This window comes from Monodelphis domestica, chromosome 6 (assembly GCF_027887165.1).
Source record: "Monodelphis domestica isolate mMonDom1 chromosome 6, mMonDom1.pri, whole genome shotgun sequence".
Taxonomy (NCBI): domain Eukaryota; kingdom Metazoa; phylum Chordata; class Mammalia; order Didelphimorphia; family Didelphidae; genus Monodelphis; species Monodelphis domestica.
The window spans coordinates 244,263,933-244,284,637 of NC_077232.1; the positions used below are offsets into that span (position 1 = coordinate 244,263,933).

Sequence of the window (20,705 nt, forward strand, 5' to 3'; positions counted from 1 at the left end):
AATGTCCTGGGTGTAAATGGTAATTTAACAATCTGCTCTGGAGAGCTTCAGCACAGCCCAGGACGTGAGTTGCCTAGTTTTAAGGCCAGCCATCTATACACGATTGTATTTTATGATAGTAAGTAGGAAAAAATGACAATTCTTTTAGTTTTGACTTCCCCTGGAAAGCTCTAAGGAGCTGTTTCTCTAAGGAAAGACAACCCAAGCCTCTTGAATATTGTACTTTATTGGAGGATTATAAACAAATGTGCAAATCTTGAAATCACTCCCATTTACTGAAACCAACAATAAGCTTATTATGAAGAAACAGAATTGCTCAGTGCTAACCCGTGCCTGTCATTCTTACTTCTGTAATGCCCTGGTATCAAATTGTGTTTATGCCTTTCCATACTAACTGCCCCCAATTTAGATGAGGACAAAATTTGCCTCAGATGAACATCCAATGGCCAAGATGTGTTGGAAGGAGCAAGAAGAGAGTAAAGTGGATGCACAGAATCCTAGGAAATTCCATCTAAATAAACACTGATTAACCACACCATGTTTCTCTATTAAATTCATGTTTATTGTTTTAAGTTGTTTGTTGTTTATCACAGTGGAGATTAATTGAGGCTTAATCATCCAGTCAGTGCTTGTACTATCTTATCTTCAATACCCAAAACAGTAAAACCAGCTCATTCATACACTCTAAGGCCTATTACCACCCCACCAATCATTGCCTGTGCTTCTGCATGTTCCTTTTATTGTCCCGTCATGCTAAGATTGTGTATAAAAAAGGGGGGAAGCACAGCTAATAGGCTTATTTATAATACCATTTCTTCAAGTATTAAGAAAGCAGCACACTTGCCTTACACAGTACATCAGAAACTTATTTGTGACATGAACTTGCACAATGAGATGGTGGCTCCTGGTGGGACTGGTAATGAAATGTCACGTCACTGTGTATGATGATAATGATTCTCTCAGTCTTTCCTAATTTTCATAACATTTCCCATGTTAGTGAACAACACTAGATAAATGGTTCTCTTCCTTTCCCTTGGTGGTGAGACATGGGTTTTAAAACTATATATATAAATAAAGTATACACTCAGCAACTGTAGTGCAAACACCAAGTAAACAGAATGACATGGAAATAAACATCGTTGCTGGCCTTGATGCATTTCAGCAGGATGAATGGTCTTAGTTTTTATTCTGCCCAATTTCCTGCATCCCTATTCTCAATTCAATACTGTTGATGTCCCATGTCAGCCACGCTGATTGAAAGAGAGTATTTGGGGGAGGAAAGCAATGGTAATCATGTTGGGGGAAAAAAAAAAAGGCACAATCTCCATGGCCTTTATGTATGTGGTACACAGAGTTCAATTTTAAACCTCTTGTCAAAAATCAGTTCCCAACTAAAAGAACTGCTTGTCCTATTTCAAGAGCATTAAATATTGGCAATGATGTAGTAAAGATTATGTGGCCCAGACCAATATAAGGAACAAAGGAGATGCTTATTTTCCCACTTCCATATAGAACTGTTCAAATGGGACAACAAATTTTAGGTAAAAATATCCTATTATAGGAAAGACTTGAAAAAGTTTTTTTCTATACCAATGCCCTCCTCCAAAAAAAAAAGGAAAGAAAATGAGAGAAAGAAAGGAAGGAATGAAGGAAAGAAGTAAGGAAGGAAGGAAAGGAGGGAGGGAGTTATCCTCTTTTATATTACCATATATACAAAGTCAAACCTTCCTCGAGGACACTGTTGTAAGAGCTTCATTTCTTCTTAATTATACATTTTCAACACATCTATGCTCTTCACCAAAATGAATTTGTTTTTAAAAATCCCATAAAGTTTGTCCAGAGGAAAATTATTGGTAAAGGGAAAACACAAGAAGAAATGAAATGTGCGTACATCTCTTTGTAACAATCATTTGTACCCTTACTTAATTTCTTGTTTTCAATAGTAGAGGCCAAGAGTTCATATATAGTGAAAAGATCATTGCTACTTCTTTTTCTCCTTCAGAGCTCACTTTAGGGAAGAAACATTCTTTCATAGTAGTATTCTGAGTCTACAATTTGTTAAATCGCTAGGTGCCAAACATTATGGGATCATAACCTTACTCTCAACCTCATTCTTAGGAGTATTGTGACTCCAACAACTTTAATACGTAGCTAATTGAAATTCTCTCATTAAAGAGAAAAGCATTAAAATTCAACTAAAAAATAAAACCAAAAGAAATCAAAACCTTTTGAGGACAAAAAAATTCCTTATCTGGGTCATATATATTTTGGTCTTAAAACTAAGAACTCAGGGTCATTCAATTGATTGAAAGAATTACAGCTGTTAAAAAATTTCAGTGCCAAAATAACCGCTCTGCATCAGTATTAAGAATAAAATACATTTTTGCATTTTAGGTTTGTGCTTTTTTTTTTAAAGACATCTTAGTTCTGTAAAATTTCATCCTGTAAGATTACATAGGGGAGTGTTAGAATTGTTTACTGAGGTTTTCCTTTAAGTAGCTGTTAGACTAAGTTACAGTGATAAAAATTCAACTACTGAACTGATTCCTTGAGATACTGCAAGTGGGCTGGCTCATTTCACCTTCTTCTCATGTTTAATGTGGCCGTTTCTTTTATACTTGCCATTGGGGATCCCATTGTGGAAATGTCCATTAACAGTGCTATGCTCGTTTCTGGACCAGAGAAGTGTGCTCTGCTTGCAGGTGAACCTGATCATCCTTGCCAAAACAAAATAAAGTAAGGCAGCACCCAGGGAGAGCACACAGGCAATATCCAGTAAAAAATACTGATGGAAAGAGATGCGATGCACGGCAGCCTGGAGGTGGTGTGCTCCGTTGTGACGGAGAATGTAATCGATCCAATAGACAGTTCGATTGACGGGGTGACTAGGCTGATCCTTGTGAATTTCGGACAGCTTCTGGGCACGCGCACGGTAGCTGAGTGGCAATAAGTGGGGAGAAAACAAGGTTTAAGACATTAATCTGCCACATTTTGGAAGGGGCCCCACTAGCATGGGTTTGGCTGAGCGACGGCATGCCATCTATGGCAGGAACAACAAAAGAGGAGGAGGCTTGCCATGCAGCGTGCTCTAACACGCAGGTGCTCATGCCAGGCCAGCGGGGCCAGCCCTTTTGTAGCTTTCTTAGTATGTCTGTGGCTGGGGAGAATGGTACAGGTGTGAGGGAACCTCTCAGAGAACCTGACTTTCTTACTCACAGTCTTCCCATGATACTGCTTTTACATGGGGGATTGTTGTTCTGCACCGGACCACAGACTGACCCGTCACCCTGACAGCCTACAAACATATGCATGTCTGTGACCAATTTGGGGGATGCAAGCCATGACTAAACCAGTTTGCTAGAACGACATGCTATTGACCAGTGATGATAGACAACCGGCTGCCCTTCTCATTTCTGAGGCCTGGCCCAGGCTTGGGCTTGGGCTTGGAAGGTGCTCCTGAGTCCCTCCCTGACATCCCCTTCACTAAGAGGTTCTAGGTGTTTGCTCCTCGTCCTGTAGAAGCAGAGAACTTCCAGGTTGGTGGGCTGCAATCTCAGGAGCTTCAGCCATTGGGAAGAGCCCACAAAGGCCTCTGCTCAGAGGACTCACACATCCAAATATTACATCCCCTTTACCTGCAGGCTCCCTGGGAAAGGTGCTTTATCACACACAGTTTTAGAATTCACATATTGTTATATAATTCTTCACTGTAGAAAAGGTCACATGTTTCAAAGTCAGACCATCAAATGAAATAAGATGTTGACAGGATTATGAGAAGTGCTCGATTCAGGACTGTTAGCGTAACCCTTCTCTGCACATAGGTATCTCTAGACTTACCTGGGAGAGGAGGGCCAAGCTGCATTTACCCACCGTTGAGATGCTTATTAGTCGGTTTTTCCTCCAGGCCCGCAGAGTTAGTTCTGTCTCAGGGGCCTCACCTTTTACCTACAGGAGAGCCTATGCCATAGAGAAAGATGCCTACGATGGACATTTACTTGTGCAAAATCTGGATGAATCCTCCTTGGGGGAATGATGTAGCCAAGATTTGCATGGGGGTGGGGGTTAACAAGAATGCTATGAAGGAGGGCAAGGAAGGGACTCATTTGGGTAGGTGACAAAGTAACTCACTCCATGCTTGGTCCTGACTGTGGTGACACTCCCCTTAGAACCTTCCTTGAAAAGCAACAAGAAAGGCCTCCCATGGTAGAACCTGAGATTCCCTACAGGCCAAGGCAGCCCTCTAAAAGCTGAGACAATGAGGAGATGCCCTTTTGGAGGAGGAGGTGCAGCTGCTAAGTCCAGAACAGATCATGCAGCCTCAGTGAACAGGCTGATGTAGAAGGACCATTTAGAGCCGTGGCTCTCAGACACGCTGCTCTAATGAAAACCGAGGGGAAACTTGTCCAGCTTCTAGCTACAACATGGCTTCCCCGGGGCTGGGACACCCCCAACATATGGTGCAAGGAGGCTGTGCATGAGATAGCATGCACGGAGCCTTAAAAAACACATGGAAATTAGAGCTCTCATCCTGTATGTTTTATCTGTTTCAATAGTAAATGAAATCGAGAAATATATATTCCTTACCTGGGATCATTAATAACTTTCACCAAGGCTCCGTGTAAATCCTGTTCAGTCATTGACTTCCATTCCAAGAGTATCCCCATGCCTTTGGCCTGGACTCGAATCATTGTATCATAATGGTCTCCAAAGAGTGGAATCCCCACCACTGGGACTCCATGGTACATAGTTTCAAAAATGCTGTTCAAGCCACCATGGCTAAGAAAGGCTTTGATGTTTGAGTGCCCTAAAGAAGGGAGCAATAATGAAACAGGAATGTTATATGTAAAGGTTTTCTTAATTTGTGGGGGAGGCAGGACGCTTTGCCAGTATTGTGAAACATAAGGATCTCTTCACAGAATATTTGTTAAATGCATTCATAAGCAAGGGAAATTAAGAAGCTCAATTAGAAATGAGTGAAAACAAAAATGTAATTCTTTCCCCTTTCCAAATTCACAAATTCTCCTCCCCTCCAATCGATCCTCAAGTAAAAAAAGCCCATTAGAGAGAAAACTAAAAACAATTCTGAACAAGTTATTTATTATTGGAAATAAAGCATATTCTTGGCACATTGTTTTAAAGAAACATTTTTGGCAATTTTATTTTTCATTTGAATATCTGAGATTTTTTTATCATTTTGGGGACTTACCCATATAAGGGTTCTCTTTAACCAACACAGACTGCAGATAGTAGCCCTAATGAGTTGCCTAGACATACAGAGGTTAACCATCACAGATCACACATTTGGTCCAGTCCCTCCCTTTTATAAATAAGTTAACAGAGGTCCAGGGAATTTATGTGGATTTGGATATGATCTATCTGGTAGTAAGCATTAGAAATGGAATCTGAATCTAAGTCCTCTGCCTCCACAGTCAGATTTGAAACCCAGGGTTTCCTAACTGAAGGTCTAGTTCTCCATCCACTATCCAATATTGCTACTTATAAAACAATAAAAATAGAGCTATTAAATGAGAAATTGTCAGATGTGAATGCTTAAGAAAAAGTATCCTTGATGGAATACTTAGAAAATCCTAGAGAATCAACTAAAAACTAATTGAAATAATTAATAATTTTAGCAAAGTTGCAGAATACAAAATAAATCCACATGCATCATCAGCAATTCTATATACTAAGAACAAAGATCAGCAGCAAGAGAAAGGGAGAAATTCCATTTAAAAATCATTCTAGACAATATAAAATACCTGAGAATCTACTTGCCAAGACAAACACATGAATTATATGAACTCAATTACAAAACACTTTACACAAAGAAAACCAGATTTAAACAATGGGAAAGCATTAATTGCTTGTGAGTAGGCCAAGCTAATATAATAAAACTGATAATTCTACCTAAATTAAAATTAATTTACTTATTCAATGCCTTACCAATCAAACCCCCAAATTATTATTTTATAGAACTAGAAAAAATAATAAAAAAAAAGGGATGGTAGGTAGACTAGCAGTACCAGATCTCAAACTGTGCTATAAAAAAGCAGTAATCATCAAAACTATCTGGTATTGGCTAAGAAATAGAATGATGGATCAATGGAATATATTAGATACACAATACAAAGGTACTTTACTTTAGTATCCTAGTGTTTGATAAACCCAAAGACACCAGAGCTTTGGGGATAAGAACCCATTATTTTAACAAAAACTGCTGAGAAAACTAGAAAACAGCATGGCAAAAACTAAATATAGAAACAATATCTCACATCCTAAACCAAGATAAGGTCAAAATGGACATATGATTTAGATATAAAGAGTGACACCATAAGTAAATTAGTAGAACATAGAATAATTTACCTGTCAGATTCATGGAAAAAGGAAGAATTTATGGCCAAACAAGAGATAAGAGAGAATTGCAAGATATAAAGTGGTGAATAATTTTGATTATATTAAATTTAAAAGCTTTGTACAAACAAAGCCATTGTAGCCAAGATTAGGAAAAAAAAAACTTGGAAAAATGTTATAATAAATTTCTCTGATAAAGATCCAATTTCTCTCAAATATATAGATAACTAAGTCAAATTTATAAGAATTCAAGACATTTTCTAATTGAAAAATGGTCAAAAGATATGAACCAGCTTTTGGATAAGGAATTCTAAGCTATCAATAATCATATGAAAAAAATGTTCTAAATCTCTCTTGATTAGAGAAATGCAAATTAAAACCATGCAAAGGTACAACTTCATGCCTATCAAATTGGCCAAAATAACAAAAAAGAAAATTGATAAATGTTGGTGTGGTTGTGACAAAATTGGGACTCTAATTCATTGTTGGTGGAGTCATGAACCGATCCAATCATTCTGGAAGGCAATTTACCAAAAGGGCCACAAAACTGATCAATCCCTTTCATTCTATAATACCATTATTGGGTTTGGATCACAAAAAGATCATAATAAAGAAGAAAGGAACTCTTTATACAAAAATATTTATAGCAGCATTTTGTGGTGACAAAGAATTAGAAAATGTGGGGATAGCCATCAATTGGGGATTGTGATATATGTCAGTGATGGAATACTATTGTGGCATAAGAAATGATAAGCAGGATGCTTTCAGAAAAAGCTGGAAAGATGTAAATTAACTGACGCAGAGCAAAACCAGGAGAACATTGTACATAGCAATATTGTATGATAATCAACTATGAAAACTTGGCTACTCACAGCAATGCAGTGATCTAGGACAATTCCAAAGGACTTTGGACAAGGAATACTATCCACCTCCAGAGGAAGAACTGTTGGAGTCGGATGATGCGGATCAAAGCAGACTATCTTTCACATCAGTGTGATTTGGGAGTTCTGGTACCATAAGAATGCTCTTACAACAATGGCCAAAATAGAAGTGTATTTTAAATGATAATACATGTATGGGCCAGATCCAATTGCTTACCATGGTTTGGATCTTTCAATTTTGGAAAACTATGTTAAAAATTATCATTACATGTAATTGGGAAAATAAAATAAATAAATATCCTTATAAGTAGTCAATAATTGAATTCCTAGTTTTAGAGTAATTCCCTTCGGGACACACATTATTTGACTAAGTAATAGCCTTTTAAGATGATTGATTATACAAAAACATTAATAAAATGGGGGAGGGTGGCATTGCCAAATCATAGGTTTAAGCTATGCACTGCACAAATTACTCAAAAATATACATTCACTCAGTTTCTTGGCAAATTTCCCTTTCACCTTTGAGACTCCAGAAATTCTATAATGTATTTTTGTGCTCATTCAGGAAGAACTAGAATGTGAAGAACTAGAATGATACCCTAATAGTATGTCATACCCAAGATGTCAAGACTTCATAATTTTTATCATCCAGTTTAATCAGTTCCACAAACAGGTAGAAACAAATTGGATTTAAAAATCTTATATTAGGAAAGCTGCCCTCATCTCACTTGGATGTTATATATACCTAAAATACCATTAGACTTTCTGGAATTTCACAAATAAAAAGATTGAACTTGTGTTAGAAGACTACAGGGAATAATTCTCTTTCTCAATACAATATGAAATATGATAGATGGTTAGACATCCTTGGATGTGTAAGTTGGTCACTTTCTTGCTCTGGGCTCAGGTCAAGATGCTTAAGTAAGCTTTATCCTTCCTTTTCCTCACAAACTTCAGGTGATCCAAAGACTGGGTAATCCAAGTAAAAAATAACAAAAACAATAATCCTCTAAATCAGAACTCAGAAATTTAAATATATTTCCAAAATTGTATTTTTCTTTACCTAGATCTCAATACATGTGAGTATTTGTTCAGAGCCAATTATATTTACACAATATAAATACTTATAAAGAACTATGAGCAGTACAAGATAATCATGGACATAGAATTAGATTTTTTTTTGTTTTTACTTTTCACTTTAATTTACTCTAATAGTTTTTCAGTCATGCTTCTTAGTATATAATACTTTTGTGCCCTCAGTTGTATAGTAAGGAAATTGGGAATATAATTATTAGTTTTAATAAAGAATTCTGTAAGGTTGTCCCAGAGCCTAGAGAGTGGCTGTGGCAAGAAAGAGTTTAGTGCATGAGCCTGGGACTTTGAAGGAGAAGGGCAGGCAGAGTTCTGGGGGTAGTTGGTCTCTGACTTGTGAGGAGACTGGCCAATTCAGCTTTTGCTCTCTGGATATAGCTCTGCTGGTGATAGGACAGAAAGAGAACTCTTAAACCATCTTGAGGGTTTTCACTTTCCTCACGGTGGAAAAACATTTGGTAGAAGAACTTGTCAGACCTGCTGCTATGAGATCTATTTTGTGAGAGGAGAAAAGACCTCTGAATACCTTGTTCGCCTCTGACTCTGAGGGAAACTTCTAGAGTCATACTCAGCTATATTGAGATCAGTCATTTTGCTTACTATAAATATAACTCTGGAGATAACTTTAATTAATAGATAATTAAGGATTTAGTTAGCTTAGCATCAATAGTTTGGGATTTTTAATAAGAGTTAAGGAATATATAGCTTGGGTGAATTCCTGAGATTCGAAGACTTCGCCTTGTGGTGAAATTTGGTTGGGTGGGGTGATTTAGAATTTTTAGTGCTAAAGATATTTTACATATCCTTAAACCTTTAATAGGTATATAAATAAAAATTATAAGTTTTTATAAAAAAGATTTCCAGACCAGTTTGTGCACTGAACCTTAAAGAGGGAAACTGAATGTGATCATTCAGCAAAATAAATGAAACAGTATCCTCCTTAATAACTTCCTTTATTACCACAATATTATAGTTGTCTCATCTATAAAATAGGATAATTTGCCACTTGATCATCTCATGGGATAGTTGAGAATAAAAATTGTCAATAGGTTTATAAGTGGCCTGCCAGGGCATAGCTATGGATTTATGGTTAGAGTCTCTATTAGGAGGTTGTATTGTGAAATAAATAGCCAAAAAACCATTAGAACTTAATGACTTTCTTTAGTTTTAAGAAATATTACATTAAAAGAGAAGAGTAAAATATTACATTTTCATTATCATATCAGTGAAGTTATAAATTAATTATAATCTATGATTTAACTATCTGTATAACTTGAACAATGGAATATCAATTTCCTTCATTATGTCATATGTATAACAAATACTGATAATGAATTTTATTCTAGATTTAACTTTAAAGTCAAGTATCCATAAAAAAGTAGAGATTCATATTCTATGGAGCACTGTGGCATATGAATAAGGGTTTTATGAAAATATTATTTGATGCCAGTTCTGTTGTCCCCTTGAAAATATCATATATGAGATTATGTATAATTGCAAATCTGCAATTACATTTCCAGTTGTTTTCTGTTAGGAAGGCAGATTTCATTTCCTTTCTTTGTTTCTATCTATCCCCAATCTCTTCTATTCTAAGGTTATTTCACAGTCCCTCAAAATCCCTGAATCATAATTTGTAGATTCTATTAATATATTTCAAAATAAAAGCATTCCATGACCAAATTAAGATTACAGTTTTATATTTGGAAGGGATCTTGGAAGCTGTCTGGTCTGACTCTTCATTTAACAAAGGAAGAATCTGGTCAATTTCTCCAAGTCATAGAGTTAGAATTGAACCAAACTCCCCCTGACTCCATATCCAGCATTCCTTCTAATTTACCAAGTTTGAAAAAAACTCATTTGGTATAGTACATAGAGTTTATGCAGCTAATCCACATCATCAGGCCAGTATGAAAATAGTTCTCCTACTGACTTTCTCTTTGCCTACAAAGAAACTAAGAATCAATTAACTTTTAATAACCTATATTATTTAAATATTTAACATTATTATTTAATAACCTGAATTAGTCTGTGGTTCAGCAGGTAAGACAACCAACTAATGAGACTCAGGTAAAATGGAATTTTAAGATTTTTACAAGAGGGATCTGTTTCAGATCCGAAAATGAAAAAAGAATTTGGGTCCCTATGGGCCTAAACAACAGTAAATAGATGAATAAGTTCTGAAAACAAGAAAGGGTCTAATAGGGACACATAGACTGTTGTTTTTTTTTTTCCCAATTCCTCAAGGAAAGCCATTGGTTAAAGTAAGTTTGAAAAAGCAGTCTTGGTTGGGAAGAACTCCTGCTAAGAAGAAAGAGGAGAGAGAAGGAAGGGGAATTGTCAGTTTGTCACAAAACAAAACTGTAGGATAAGGGGACTCAAACAAGAGCTGGCAGGGACCTAACAGATCACTTTCCAGATGGAAGAGGGTGAGGATCATTTAAAAAAAATTACTGTTTTATTGATTGGCTGCCTTTAAGAAAGTGTGAGAAAATGTTGGAATGGTATATGAGATTTAGGTGTGTCATGTGAACATCTCTCCCCCCACCCCAGAAAGCCAATAGTTAAACAATTATTAGCACACAACTGAGTGTGTTTAGAAATTATGATGTTAATTCTGACCCTTGTATTTGGCCAGAATTCTAAAATCAGGAATGCCTGGATTCAAGTCTTCCTGGCTCTTTAACTGTGGGCAAGTCATTTAATCTCTGTAATCCTCTATACAGGTCTTTAAAGTGCAAGTTAAAGACAAGGTCCCGTGAGCAACATTAAGAAATGGCAAGGTAATGCAGAGGAGAGAAGTCCAAGCAGAGAAAAGCCTGATGACAAAAAGGGGAAATAACTGAGTAGGCAGAGATTAGTTTAGGGAATGGAGGGACCCTTAACAAATATACAGAATGTGGGAAAACATCTACCCAGAGGGAAAACATATTTGAATATTGTAGAATTTACTGCAGGGAGCAAAGGAGAAAGGTCATGAGGGCTTCCCACATGTACAATGATTATGTGAAGAAGGAATGGTTCTCTGTAACCACAGAGCTCTCTGTAGCTACTGACTACCTGTCAGGAATTAAGGGGCAGCTGGGAAGCCCTCCTGTAACAGGTTTGTCAGGAAGTTGACCCCTGGTTGTTTGACTAGCATATTGACAGAAGGGTTTTATTGTACAGCAAACAGAACCCAGTGTGGGGATTTGAATGAATGAGGTGATACTGAGAGGGTTGTGAGCCAGGAGTAGGAGGTAGAGCACGAAAGGGGTAGGGGTACTTGGATGGGAATGGCACACTGTGCTAGGATAAGGGATGCAGTTGGTTCTGAGACATCATATTATGAGTGAATGAATTATTCTTGGATGATGATGCAGATGCCTAGCATCATGTAAATCCCTAGAGAGCAAAGGCTGGTTATCTTTTTCACATGAACCTCAATGTCAAGATCATAAAAGAACAAGGTAAAGGCAAGTATAGTGAGCTGCAACATTACACCAAAGAAGAGCCATGAAGAACAAGAGGGAAGGCTTCATCAAATAACTGGAAGAGAGAGAGAGGCTGGCCACACAGGAAAAGATAATGGGCCAAGAGCCAGAGTACTCTTGTGGTACCCTACTAGTATTGGGGGAAACCAAGGAAGGCCTTCATTAAGTATATCAGAGTAGACTCTCTGTGAATAACATTTGGAAGGTCAGACAAGAGTCATAAAAGATAGGAAAGAAGGCATTTCCACAATGTAAAACTAAATATCACAGAATCAGCGGAGGTACTTCAAATCTAATCCCACTCACTCTCTCAATGTACTTAATTGTTTTCCTTTTTTCCAGTGACCTTTTAAATTTAACTAAAAACCAAAATGTGGCTGGTTGGAATCCAGATTTGGTTTGTACGTGCTTCTCTGCCAACATCTAACTGTGTGTGAATTTAGGTTAGTCCCTTAAGCATGGGTGCTATGGTTTCTTCATCTACAAAATTAAGGGGAAAATACTCACCTTGTTAATTTCATAAGAAGTTTGTGAAAATTAAAATGAAATAACTTTAAAATTAAAAGTTGAAAAGTATTTTCAAATATCACAAAAAGATTATTAGTAATTACTAATAACTATTAGTTATTAGGTTTTTTGTTTTGCAACCTTTTCTATTGCAAATTTAGTTTTATAGTTTGTATTTCTTCAACTCAAATAAAATTGGCAGCACAATGAAAATTTCATTGTATTAGGAAAACATATGTAAAGTATAATTATGTTATGCTTTGTGATTATAATCAATAATTTGCTAATAAGAATAAGAAGCCTATAAGCAATTTAACTGAAAAAATTGATAAAATTTATCATAAACTTACACTAAACTAAATAAAATATTTTTGCATAATTCTTAAGTTATAAATATAATGATTGAATTTACACAATTAACAACAAATAGATACAAAGCAAATAACAGCCTTACCAAGCAGGTCATTTTGGGGTAGCCATTCTATGAGTTTTGTGTTATTCCCAAGATTCTTTGGTTTCAATCCAGAAAACCTAAAATGTACATAGTAAAGAGAAACCACTCAATATATGAAAAATTTACAACATTTACATCCCAGGATGAACAATGAATTAAAAGAAATAAGCCATAACATTTCCTTCCTTCATGCAATTACCCTCAAATACTATATTTGGTTTAAAGCAAAGAAATTCAATTAGGTGGCTTTTCCATGCTACACTGTTTGGGGTATGATAAGAAAAATATTTGTTTCCATCTTTTTGCCCTAACTAACTATAAAGTCCACGAGGGCAAGAAACATGCTTTATCTAAACTTTTTAACCTTCCTAATGTTTGGCACACTGCTCTGTACACCAAACAGTCTGTACACAATCAAAGGGAGAGAGGGAGGGAGAGAAGGAGGGAGGAAGGGAGGAAGGGAGGAAGGGAAGGACTATGCACACTGGGGTCTATTCTTTCTTCACTCTAATTCTTTATACCCACAGAGAGGAGGAAAACTCATATGCATAGATCTATGTAAGTAACTCTAGTTAGGATAAGTTTATATGAGAGGGAGGGAGCCATTCTCAGGAACAAAGAAATGCCATAGAATCTGCAACATTTTTTGTGGCTGGGATAAAGTGCATTCTTCCTTAATCCTAGTGAACTGGATGACAATCTATGAAGCTAAATAAAGCACAACACAATTGGGAGATAATCTAGAGAGAACAAAATCATTTCTTGTATCTTGCTGTTTAGAAGGTATATACCAACTGAGAAAAAGAAGTTGGGAAATGTGACCTGTGGCCCACCAATGATGCCCTATCAAAGTGGGCAAACAGGAAAGGTCCCTTTGTTGTATGTGTATGTGCCAGGAAGGAATTCCTTTGGAACCTCTCCAAGTCCCACATTTCCTCTCTCTGGTATCACAAATGTTTCTCTCTGATCTCTGAGCCCTTTAGAACATGGAAATATTTCCCATTCTGTACCAGCTCATTTCTTCTACATTGGTTTGCTCCTCTCTGGCTTCTGAATGGGGGCAGAGAGAGGAGAACTCTGCTCCCTCCCAAATTAAGAGGCCCCTGAAGCAGGAAGTCAGGTGCTAATTTCCATATGGCTAGTGCACTGTGGTAGAGAAAGAGTGAGAATGCAGTCAAAATTCAGCCTTATCTTTACTGAGAGAAATCCCAGAGGATCATCTCATAATGATTTCTTGCCCTAGGATTGGCCTCTATACCAAATTTGCCAAGTTCCCTCATATTAAGGACAGGTTGACTGAACAAATGAATGAATGAAAAACATTAATGAAATACTTACTATGTTTTGAGAACTAAGCTGAGCAATGAAGTCATTAACACAAAAGCAAGAAGACAGCATTTAGCACAGTTCCTGGGGTATAACAGCTACTTAATGAATATCAATTGCCTGAGATCCCTGCCTTCAAGGAGCTTAGGATCTAATGGGCAGAAAAAAAACAGATAAAGGAGAGTGCTGGCCAGAAAAGAGCTTTGGCCTGGAAGGTCACAGGGATGCTGAGCTGAGAGTTAGAGCAGTCAATGGACACGCTCTTTTGAGCAGCAATGGTAGTATAGGCAATGGCAGAATAAGAAATGGAGAAGAAAGGTAGAAGAGATAGGGAAGATGACAAGAAAATAGGGAGAGGGCAAGAAGGATAGCTGCTAGTGATCTGAACCACTATTCTAACCTGTAGTTACAAGAAGGCTATCATGCTTTCAGAGAAGGCCACCTATTGTATTACTATGTGGTCCAGAAAAAGCTCTGGATGTCTGAATCTAGCCTTTTTGATGATAGACGAAGATAACCCCCTCTCCTTTCTAGTACCTCTCTATGGAACCCTTGACTCCCCATACCTTGCCAGGCACATTGCTAATCACTGGAGACAGAAAGACAAAAGTAAAACCAATCCTTGCACTAAAGGAATGTGCATTCTAATGGGAAAGTGGAAGGGAAGTGGTATACCTCTATTAAATATCAACTATATACCAGGCTCCATACTAGACTATTTAAAAATGCTATATCATCTGATTCTCCCAACAACCCCAGAAGGTAGGTCCAATTATTAAGCTCATTTTACAGTTGAGGAAAATGAGGCAGAGAGTGGTTAATTGACTTCCTCAATGAGAAAAAGTAAGTATCTAAGGTCACATTTCAACTGAAGATCTTTCTGACTCCAGGCCCAATGCTCTCTTTTGCCACCCAGCTGCCTCTAAGGACAGAGAAGTTATGCACACATAAGTATATACAGAACACATTCAAAACAAATACTGGGCATTTGCGGTGAGGGGAATGTTTAGTCTTATTAATATTCTTATTTTGGAAATATCAAAATGCCCCCAAAACAGTTGTAATGGATTAGAACATTTACCTATGTAATGCCTGTGAATATATGACTTTGGGGCAAAGATTCTGTCATTGTTCACATCTGCATTCCAAATGCCTAGCGCAGTGCCTTACACACATGCATTTATCAATAACAGGAGGAATAATAATAGCTCTAGCATTTAGACAGCCCTTTAACATTTGCAAAGTTATATACATGTTTTTTTTTTCCTTTGAACTTCCTGACAATCCTGAGAGATAGGTGTTGTTTTCCTTCTTTTACAGATGAAGAAACTAAGACTGAGAGAGGTTAAAGGATTTGCTGAGGGATCCCAGAGCCAGTAAAGCCTCTGGTGGAAACTTAACTCTTCTTTTTCTAACTCCAAACCCACCTCTTTATTCACTCTTATTACCTGGCTACCTCAAAGGTTCAAATCGCTATCTGAATTGAAATTGATGTGGAAGAAAGGCGTTTTCAGAGGAAGAGAACAAGGCAAGAATATATTGGGCATTTCCCATTATGGGACTGTATGTTGCCATTTTGCCAACTTTTGTTAGTTACAGAGTTGAATAATTTAATTAAATTTTCCTTCAAACTTCAACTCACTAAGAAGCCAAATGAAAAGTTCTGAGTTACCATTTAACCTTGAAAAGGGCTACTAACTGCTGATGATTCAGTGTTCTGGATGTTACTGGATCCCAAGAGTTCAATGGAGGGGCAGTTGCCATGTAAATCAATTGCTGTATACACATTCCTTGGCTTTTCTTATTGCCTTACCTCCAAATTACTTTCTGAGGTAACCTTGACAAGGCTCCTGCCAGTTTGCGGGTGATGTCTTCTGATAAATACTTTACACCAGCTCCAAAAGACACCAGGATAAAGCCATGTTCGTTAGCATCATTTACCCATCTTTGTAGGTCCTGCCAATACAAGACAATCAGTCAACTTAATTCAACACCAGGCTACCCAATGGATGATGATTAGTGTGTGGAATAACAATTATCTCTGCCTTGAGAACTAAACGAAAAACACAGTTTTAAAGTGTTCGGTTACATTCCTCAAAAGTATAGCACAGAATTCAAACAAATAAGAGACTAATGCTTTCTATCTGCAGTTTCCCAGAGATGTGATTTCAAACAAAAAAGAAAATTTATTTTGATGATTCCATATGAAGAAAGCAGAACAGGTATTCAACTAGAAAAGATCAAAAGTATGCTAAATATGTTCTTGCCTTGCATCAATCTAAATTGGTAAGAAATAGATGCTTGTTGCATATTCAGCAAAATACAGGAACACAATTTCAACAATAGGTGCTCAAGAGATCAATGATGCCCACAGGCCAGATTTGCTGGTTCTTTCAAAATCAAAAACTGAAATCTAGAGTGGGACTAGACCTCAGAGGCCATCTAAGGACAAAGACTGGCAAACTATGAACCTTGGAACACAACCCATCAACTAGTTTTGTATGGCCCACAGGCTAAAAATGATTTCAACACTTAAAAGCAGGGCATGATGGGCATAAAAGCCATTGTTGGCTGACCTCTGAACTAGGAGAGTCTGTTCTATACCTGAACAAGAGCAGGTCCTACAGAAAGCTTATCAGTAAGTAGTCATTGTCAGTTTACCTGGAAATGTATAGAGAAGACAAGGTGATTGACTCCAGAATCAACTCATTTCATATTTGGATAGCTCAAACTGCTGGAAAGTATACCTCCAGCCCTCAAATTCAAAGTCATTCTAGAGTCCAGGAGAGCAGGTCTCCTCTCTCTTTCATAAAATAGTCCTTCAAATAAGTGTGATTAGATAGCAAAATCTATTTTCCTCCGACTTCCTCAACTGTACATCATATGGGATAGTTGTTTCAGGGTCTTTCACCAGACAACATGTAGCTTAACCAAAGTCTTCCCTAAAAATTGGCCCCAGAACTGACTCCACCCCCTTTGCTCTGCCCAGGCTTGCCATCCTGTTAAAGAAAAGATCCTATGGCCTATTTGACATGGGCACTGTACCCCAGAAACTCAGGCAAACTATTATCAGGGAAACTCCCTTGCCTTTGCATCCTAGAAACACCCAATGACCCCCCCCCCTCAGATGTTTATCCTAGATTTAAGATGGAAAAAGAGATGAATCTTTATGCCTCCAGGCAGAGCCCAGTCAGATGACCACCCCACCCCACCAAATGCCTGAAGGCTTACCACTCTATAGTTCACATCCACATCAGGACATAGCATCCAAAGACTATAAAAACCCCAGAACTGATGTCATCTGGGGGGGGGACAGCTTTTCCATCCATACTGTTCTCATGGGGAACAGTCTTTCCATTCATGCTGTCCTCCCAGGAACTGTTCCCCAACTTGCTGTTCCACCTTTCTATCCTCCTGGCCATTCTCAACATTACCTCCTAAAGTAATAAATTTCTCTTTTTGTTTTTAAGCTAAGTTTTGGAGTCTTGCATTCTTGCAAAAGGTATCCTTCCCGAACCCCAGGGGTACACATCTAACCCCATAACATATTGAATAGAGGACAAATGTGACAGCATGGGCATAGGGAACTATAATTCCCTGCTTCCATGGCAAATTCCTGCACGCACATGTTGCATAAAGGGTCAATCCTCTCTATACTCGGTATGGGTGGTATCTTGGTGTCAATTAAGAAATGTAGAAATAGGTCAATAATGCTGTCAGCAAACAATACCATTCTACAATGACAGATAAATAAGAATTATCTAACATACCTTTAATTAGATCTATAATTGATGCTAGGTAGCCCATAAAAGCTGACTTCTGAGAATCCTAGCAATTCAAATTAATGTAATGGACACTGTACTTACTATATCCAAGGCAAAGAGGTAGTCACCCACTTCTGACTCTGGATCACAACTGGATTAGATTGTGGCTATGTTAAACATTGTGCAAGAATAATTAGCAGCTTTGTGCCAAGAGGGTTTAGTTTTCATGGAAAATAAAACAAAAGGACAAAGAGGAAAGAGAAACAATATTCTCCATTTCTTGTTTTATATGACTGCATGATCTCAATTCATTCTGACCAAGTCTCTCTTAGTTCCTGGGTACAAGTCTGTTTTTATGTATGGGCTATGCCAGTGGTATCAAAACTTAAAAGAAAAAATAGATCCCTGATCACAGCATGTCACTAAACACCACAAATTGGCATTATCTACATTGTATAATAATTTTGTTTGTTTTGTTAAATATTTTACAATTTTAGTCTGTTTTAGGCTACAACTCTGCTTTCCTCTGCATTATGAGAAAACCTTTAGCACCAAAATTCTAAATGACTACAATATGTTAAGTGTTTACTATGTGTAAAAGTTTCATGTTAAATCTGGGGATAAAAAGAAAAGGGCAGTTTCTCCACTCAAGAAGCTCCTGTGCTAATGGGGGAGACAGCACATTTGGAAGGTTTCAGCTATGAGTCAGATGGAATCGTTCCATATTCCTTAGAGTAGAGCAGCAAAGCAAATGACAACAATTCTTCTTTAATTTCATTTCACTAATCAAATGATAGCAGTTTCTGATGCTGAATCATAACGGTGAAAAGGCTTAGGTGAAAAAAAATTCTTTTCTGCCTCATAATTCTGTAACTCCAAGAAAAATAAAGAAGCCTATGCCACTCTGAACTCTTCTGTGCTATACTCAGAAAAGACTTACAATATGTAATGACAACTTGAAGTAATGAAATAAAGCTCCACCACAAGATAACACTTAGGAAACTTTTCTGAAAGTGCAGTATGGCACATTCCATTTACATGCCATACAATCAACAGTATTAAAGAGGAAGGGGTCAAAACCCATTTTCTTTCACATAGATTTCTCATTTTCTCTTCATGGTACTCTATTAGTTAATGAAGGTTAATGGAGTTCCCTTTTTCTTGAGACACTTACATTTTACTAGCAGTTCCTAGTGGGTCATAAAGCACAGGCTTTGAAAGGTAATAAACATGAGTCAAAACATTATAAATAAGGGCTAGCCCAGATTAAATGACATAATGGATGTCATCAGAGAAATAACTATATACAAAACAAACTATATTCAAGGGAAAAAAAACTTTAAAAAACAAAAGAATGAATGTTTGAATTTAGAGAAATTAGGAAAGTCTTCCTATAGAAGATAAGATTTTAGTTGGACTTGAAGGAAGCCAGGAAGCAGAGTTGAGGAAGAAGAGCATCTGAAGCAAATTTGGCCAGTGAAAATCTATAGGTATGAGAGTTAGAATGTCTTGTTTGAAGAAGCATAAGGGAGACAAGATTAAACTGAAGAGTATTTGGGGGTAGGAGAATAAGATGACTAGAAAGATATATGGGGGAAGGGCTCAGATTTTTAAGGACTCTGAATGACAAACCAAGGGTTCTATATTTAAACCTGGATGTGACAGATAATGACTGGGTATTTTTTTTGGAGGGGATGGGGTCAGACCTCTGCTTTAGGAGATCACTTTGATAGCTGAATGGAAGACACACTGGTATGGGAGGACCTCTGTGGCAAGTAAATGAACCAATAGGCTACACAATAATCCAGGAGTAAAGTGATACTCTAAAATAATGAGAGCTTACACCAGGGAAATGACAGTGTCAGAAGTGAGGTGAGCATATATGAGAGCCACTTCAAAGGTAAAATTGAGAAGCTTTTGGCAACAGATTGGACATGGGGGAGAGATAAGAGAAAATGGGGTATCAAGGATGATTCTAGGTGTGAGCCTTAGTGCCTGGGAAGATGGTGGTACCTTCAACAGCAATGCCTAGATAAAGGCATGAGCCAGGATGAGAGTACAAATAGGATGACAGAATAGGCCTACCACAGGGAGTGTCTCAGGAGGCTTCAAGTTAATTAGTAAGTGGCAGAGACAGGATTTGAAATCAGTCATGGAAACTGAGGTACCACTCACTTATTATATGACCTTGGATAAGTGATTCAACATCTTTGATCTTCCATTTCCTCATTTTTGAAAAAAAAAAGGGGGGGATGGGCTAAATGACCTCTATGGTCCTTTCTAGTTTTAATACTCAATGAGTGTTTTATTTCCTCTCTATCCTCAGTGCCCTACATATAAACGGCAGTTAATCAATATAGATTCAGTTGAATTGAATTAACAACTCTACTGCCATCCATATTCAGTTGTGCTTTGCCATGACTTGGCAGGACTGTGCCCTCACAATATTCTTGGAAAGTTTCATCTCCTTGCCAGAAGTTTGATTCCATTATGTAAACCCAGTGGCTTCAAAGTTGAGTCAGGGTTTCAAATTTTGCTGGCTTCTTTTAATTTTAATGTTATGGCCAATGGACAGAAGTCACCATGGGAAGAGTAAAAAAGATACTGTAGAATCAGAAGAAAAACTAACCCAATGTATCCTTCAGTGACTTATTTGACACCACTGAACATTCACTGCGATCAATAAAGACCCTTCTTGAATCTCTTTAAGTTTATAGTTACTATCACTCTGACCTTGATTTCTTTTTCAGCTTCTGTCAGATGTAGTCAAATACACTGAAGTCTAAGGTTTTGTTTTGTTTGTTTTTTCTTTAAGACTGAAAATCAGTTATAAAAACTAGAAATCTGATAAGGAGAATTA

The 20,705-nt window shown here is 37.4% G+C and overlaps 1 protein-coding gene across 9 annotated transcripts in view; it reads right to left on the reverse strand.

The window, feature by feature from the left end:
* Positions 1-210: 210 nt before the first annotated feature.
* UGT8 (UDP glycosyltransferase 8) overlaps positions 211-20,705 on the reverse strand; it is a 110,023-nt gene continuing 89,528 nt past the window's right edge. For all 9 annotated transcript variants that reach the window (XM_056802988.1, XM_056802985.1, XM_056802989.1 and 6 more), the window contains exons 3-6: positions 15,895-16,037; positions 12,756-12,832; positions 4,585-4,804; positions 211-2,936 (exon numbers count right to left, since the gene is read on the reverse strand). In XM_056802988.1, coding sequence (XP_056658966.1) covers positions 2,573-2,936; positions 4,585-4,804; positions 12,756-12,832; positions 15,895-16,037 — 804 coding nt within the window. In that variant the 3' untranslated portion in view covers positions 211-2,572. The remainder of the gene's footprint in view (positions 2,937-4,584; positions 4,805-12,755; positions 12,833-15,894; positions 16,038-20,705) is intronic.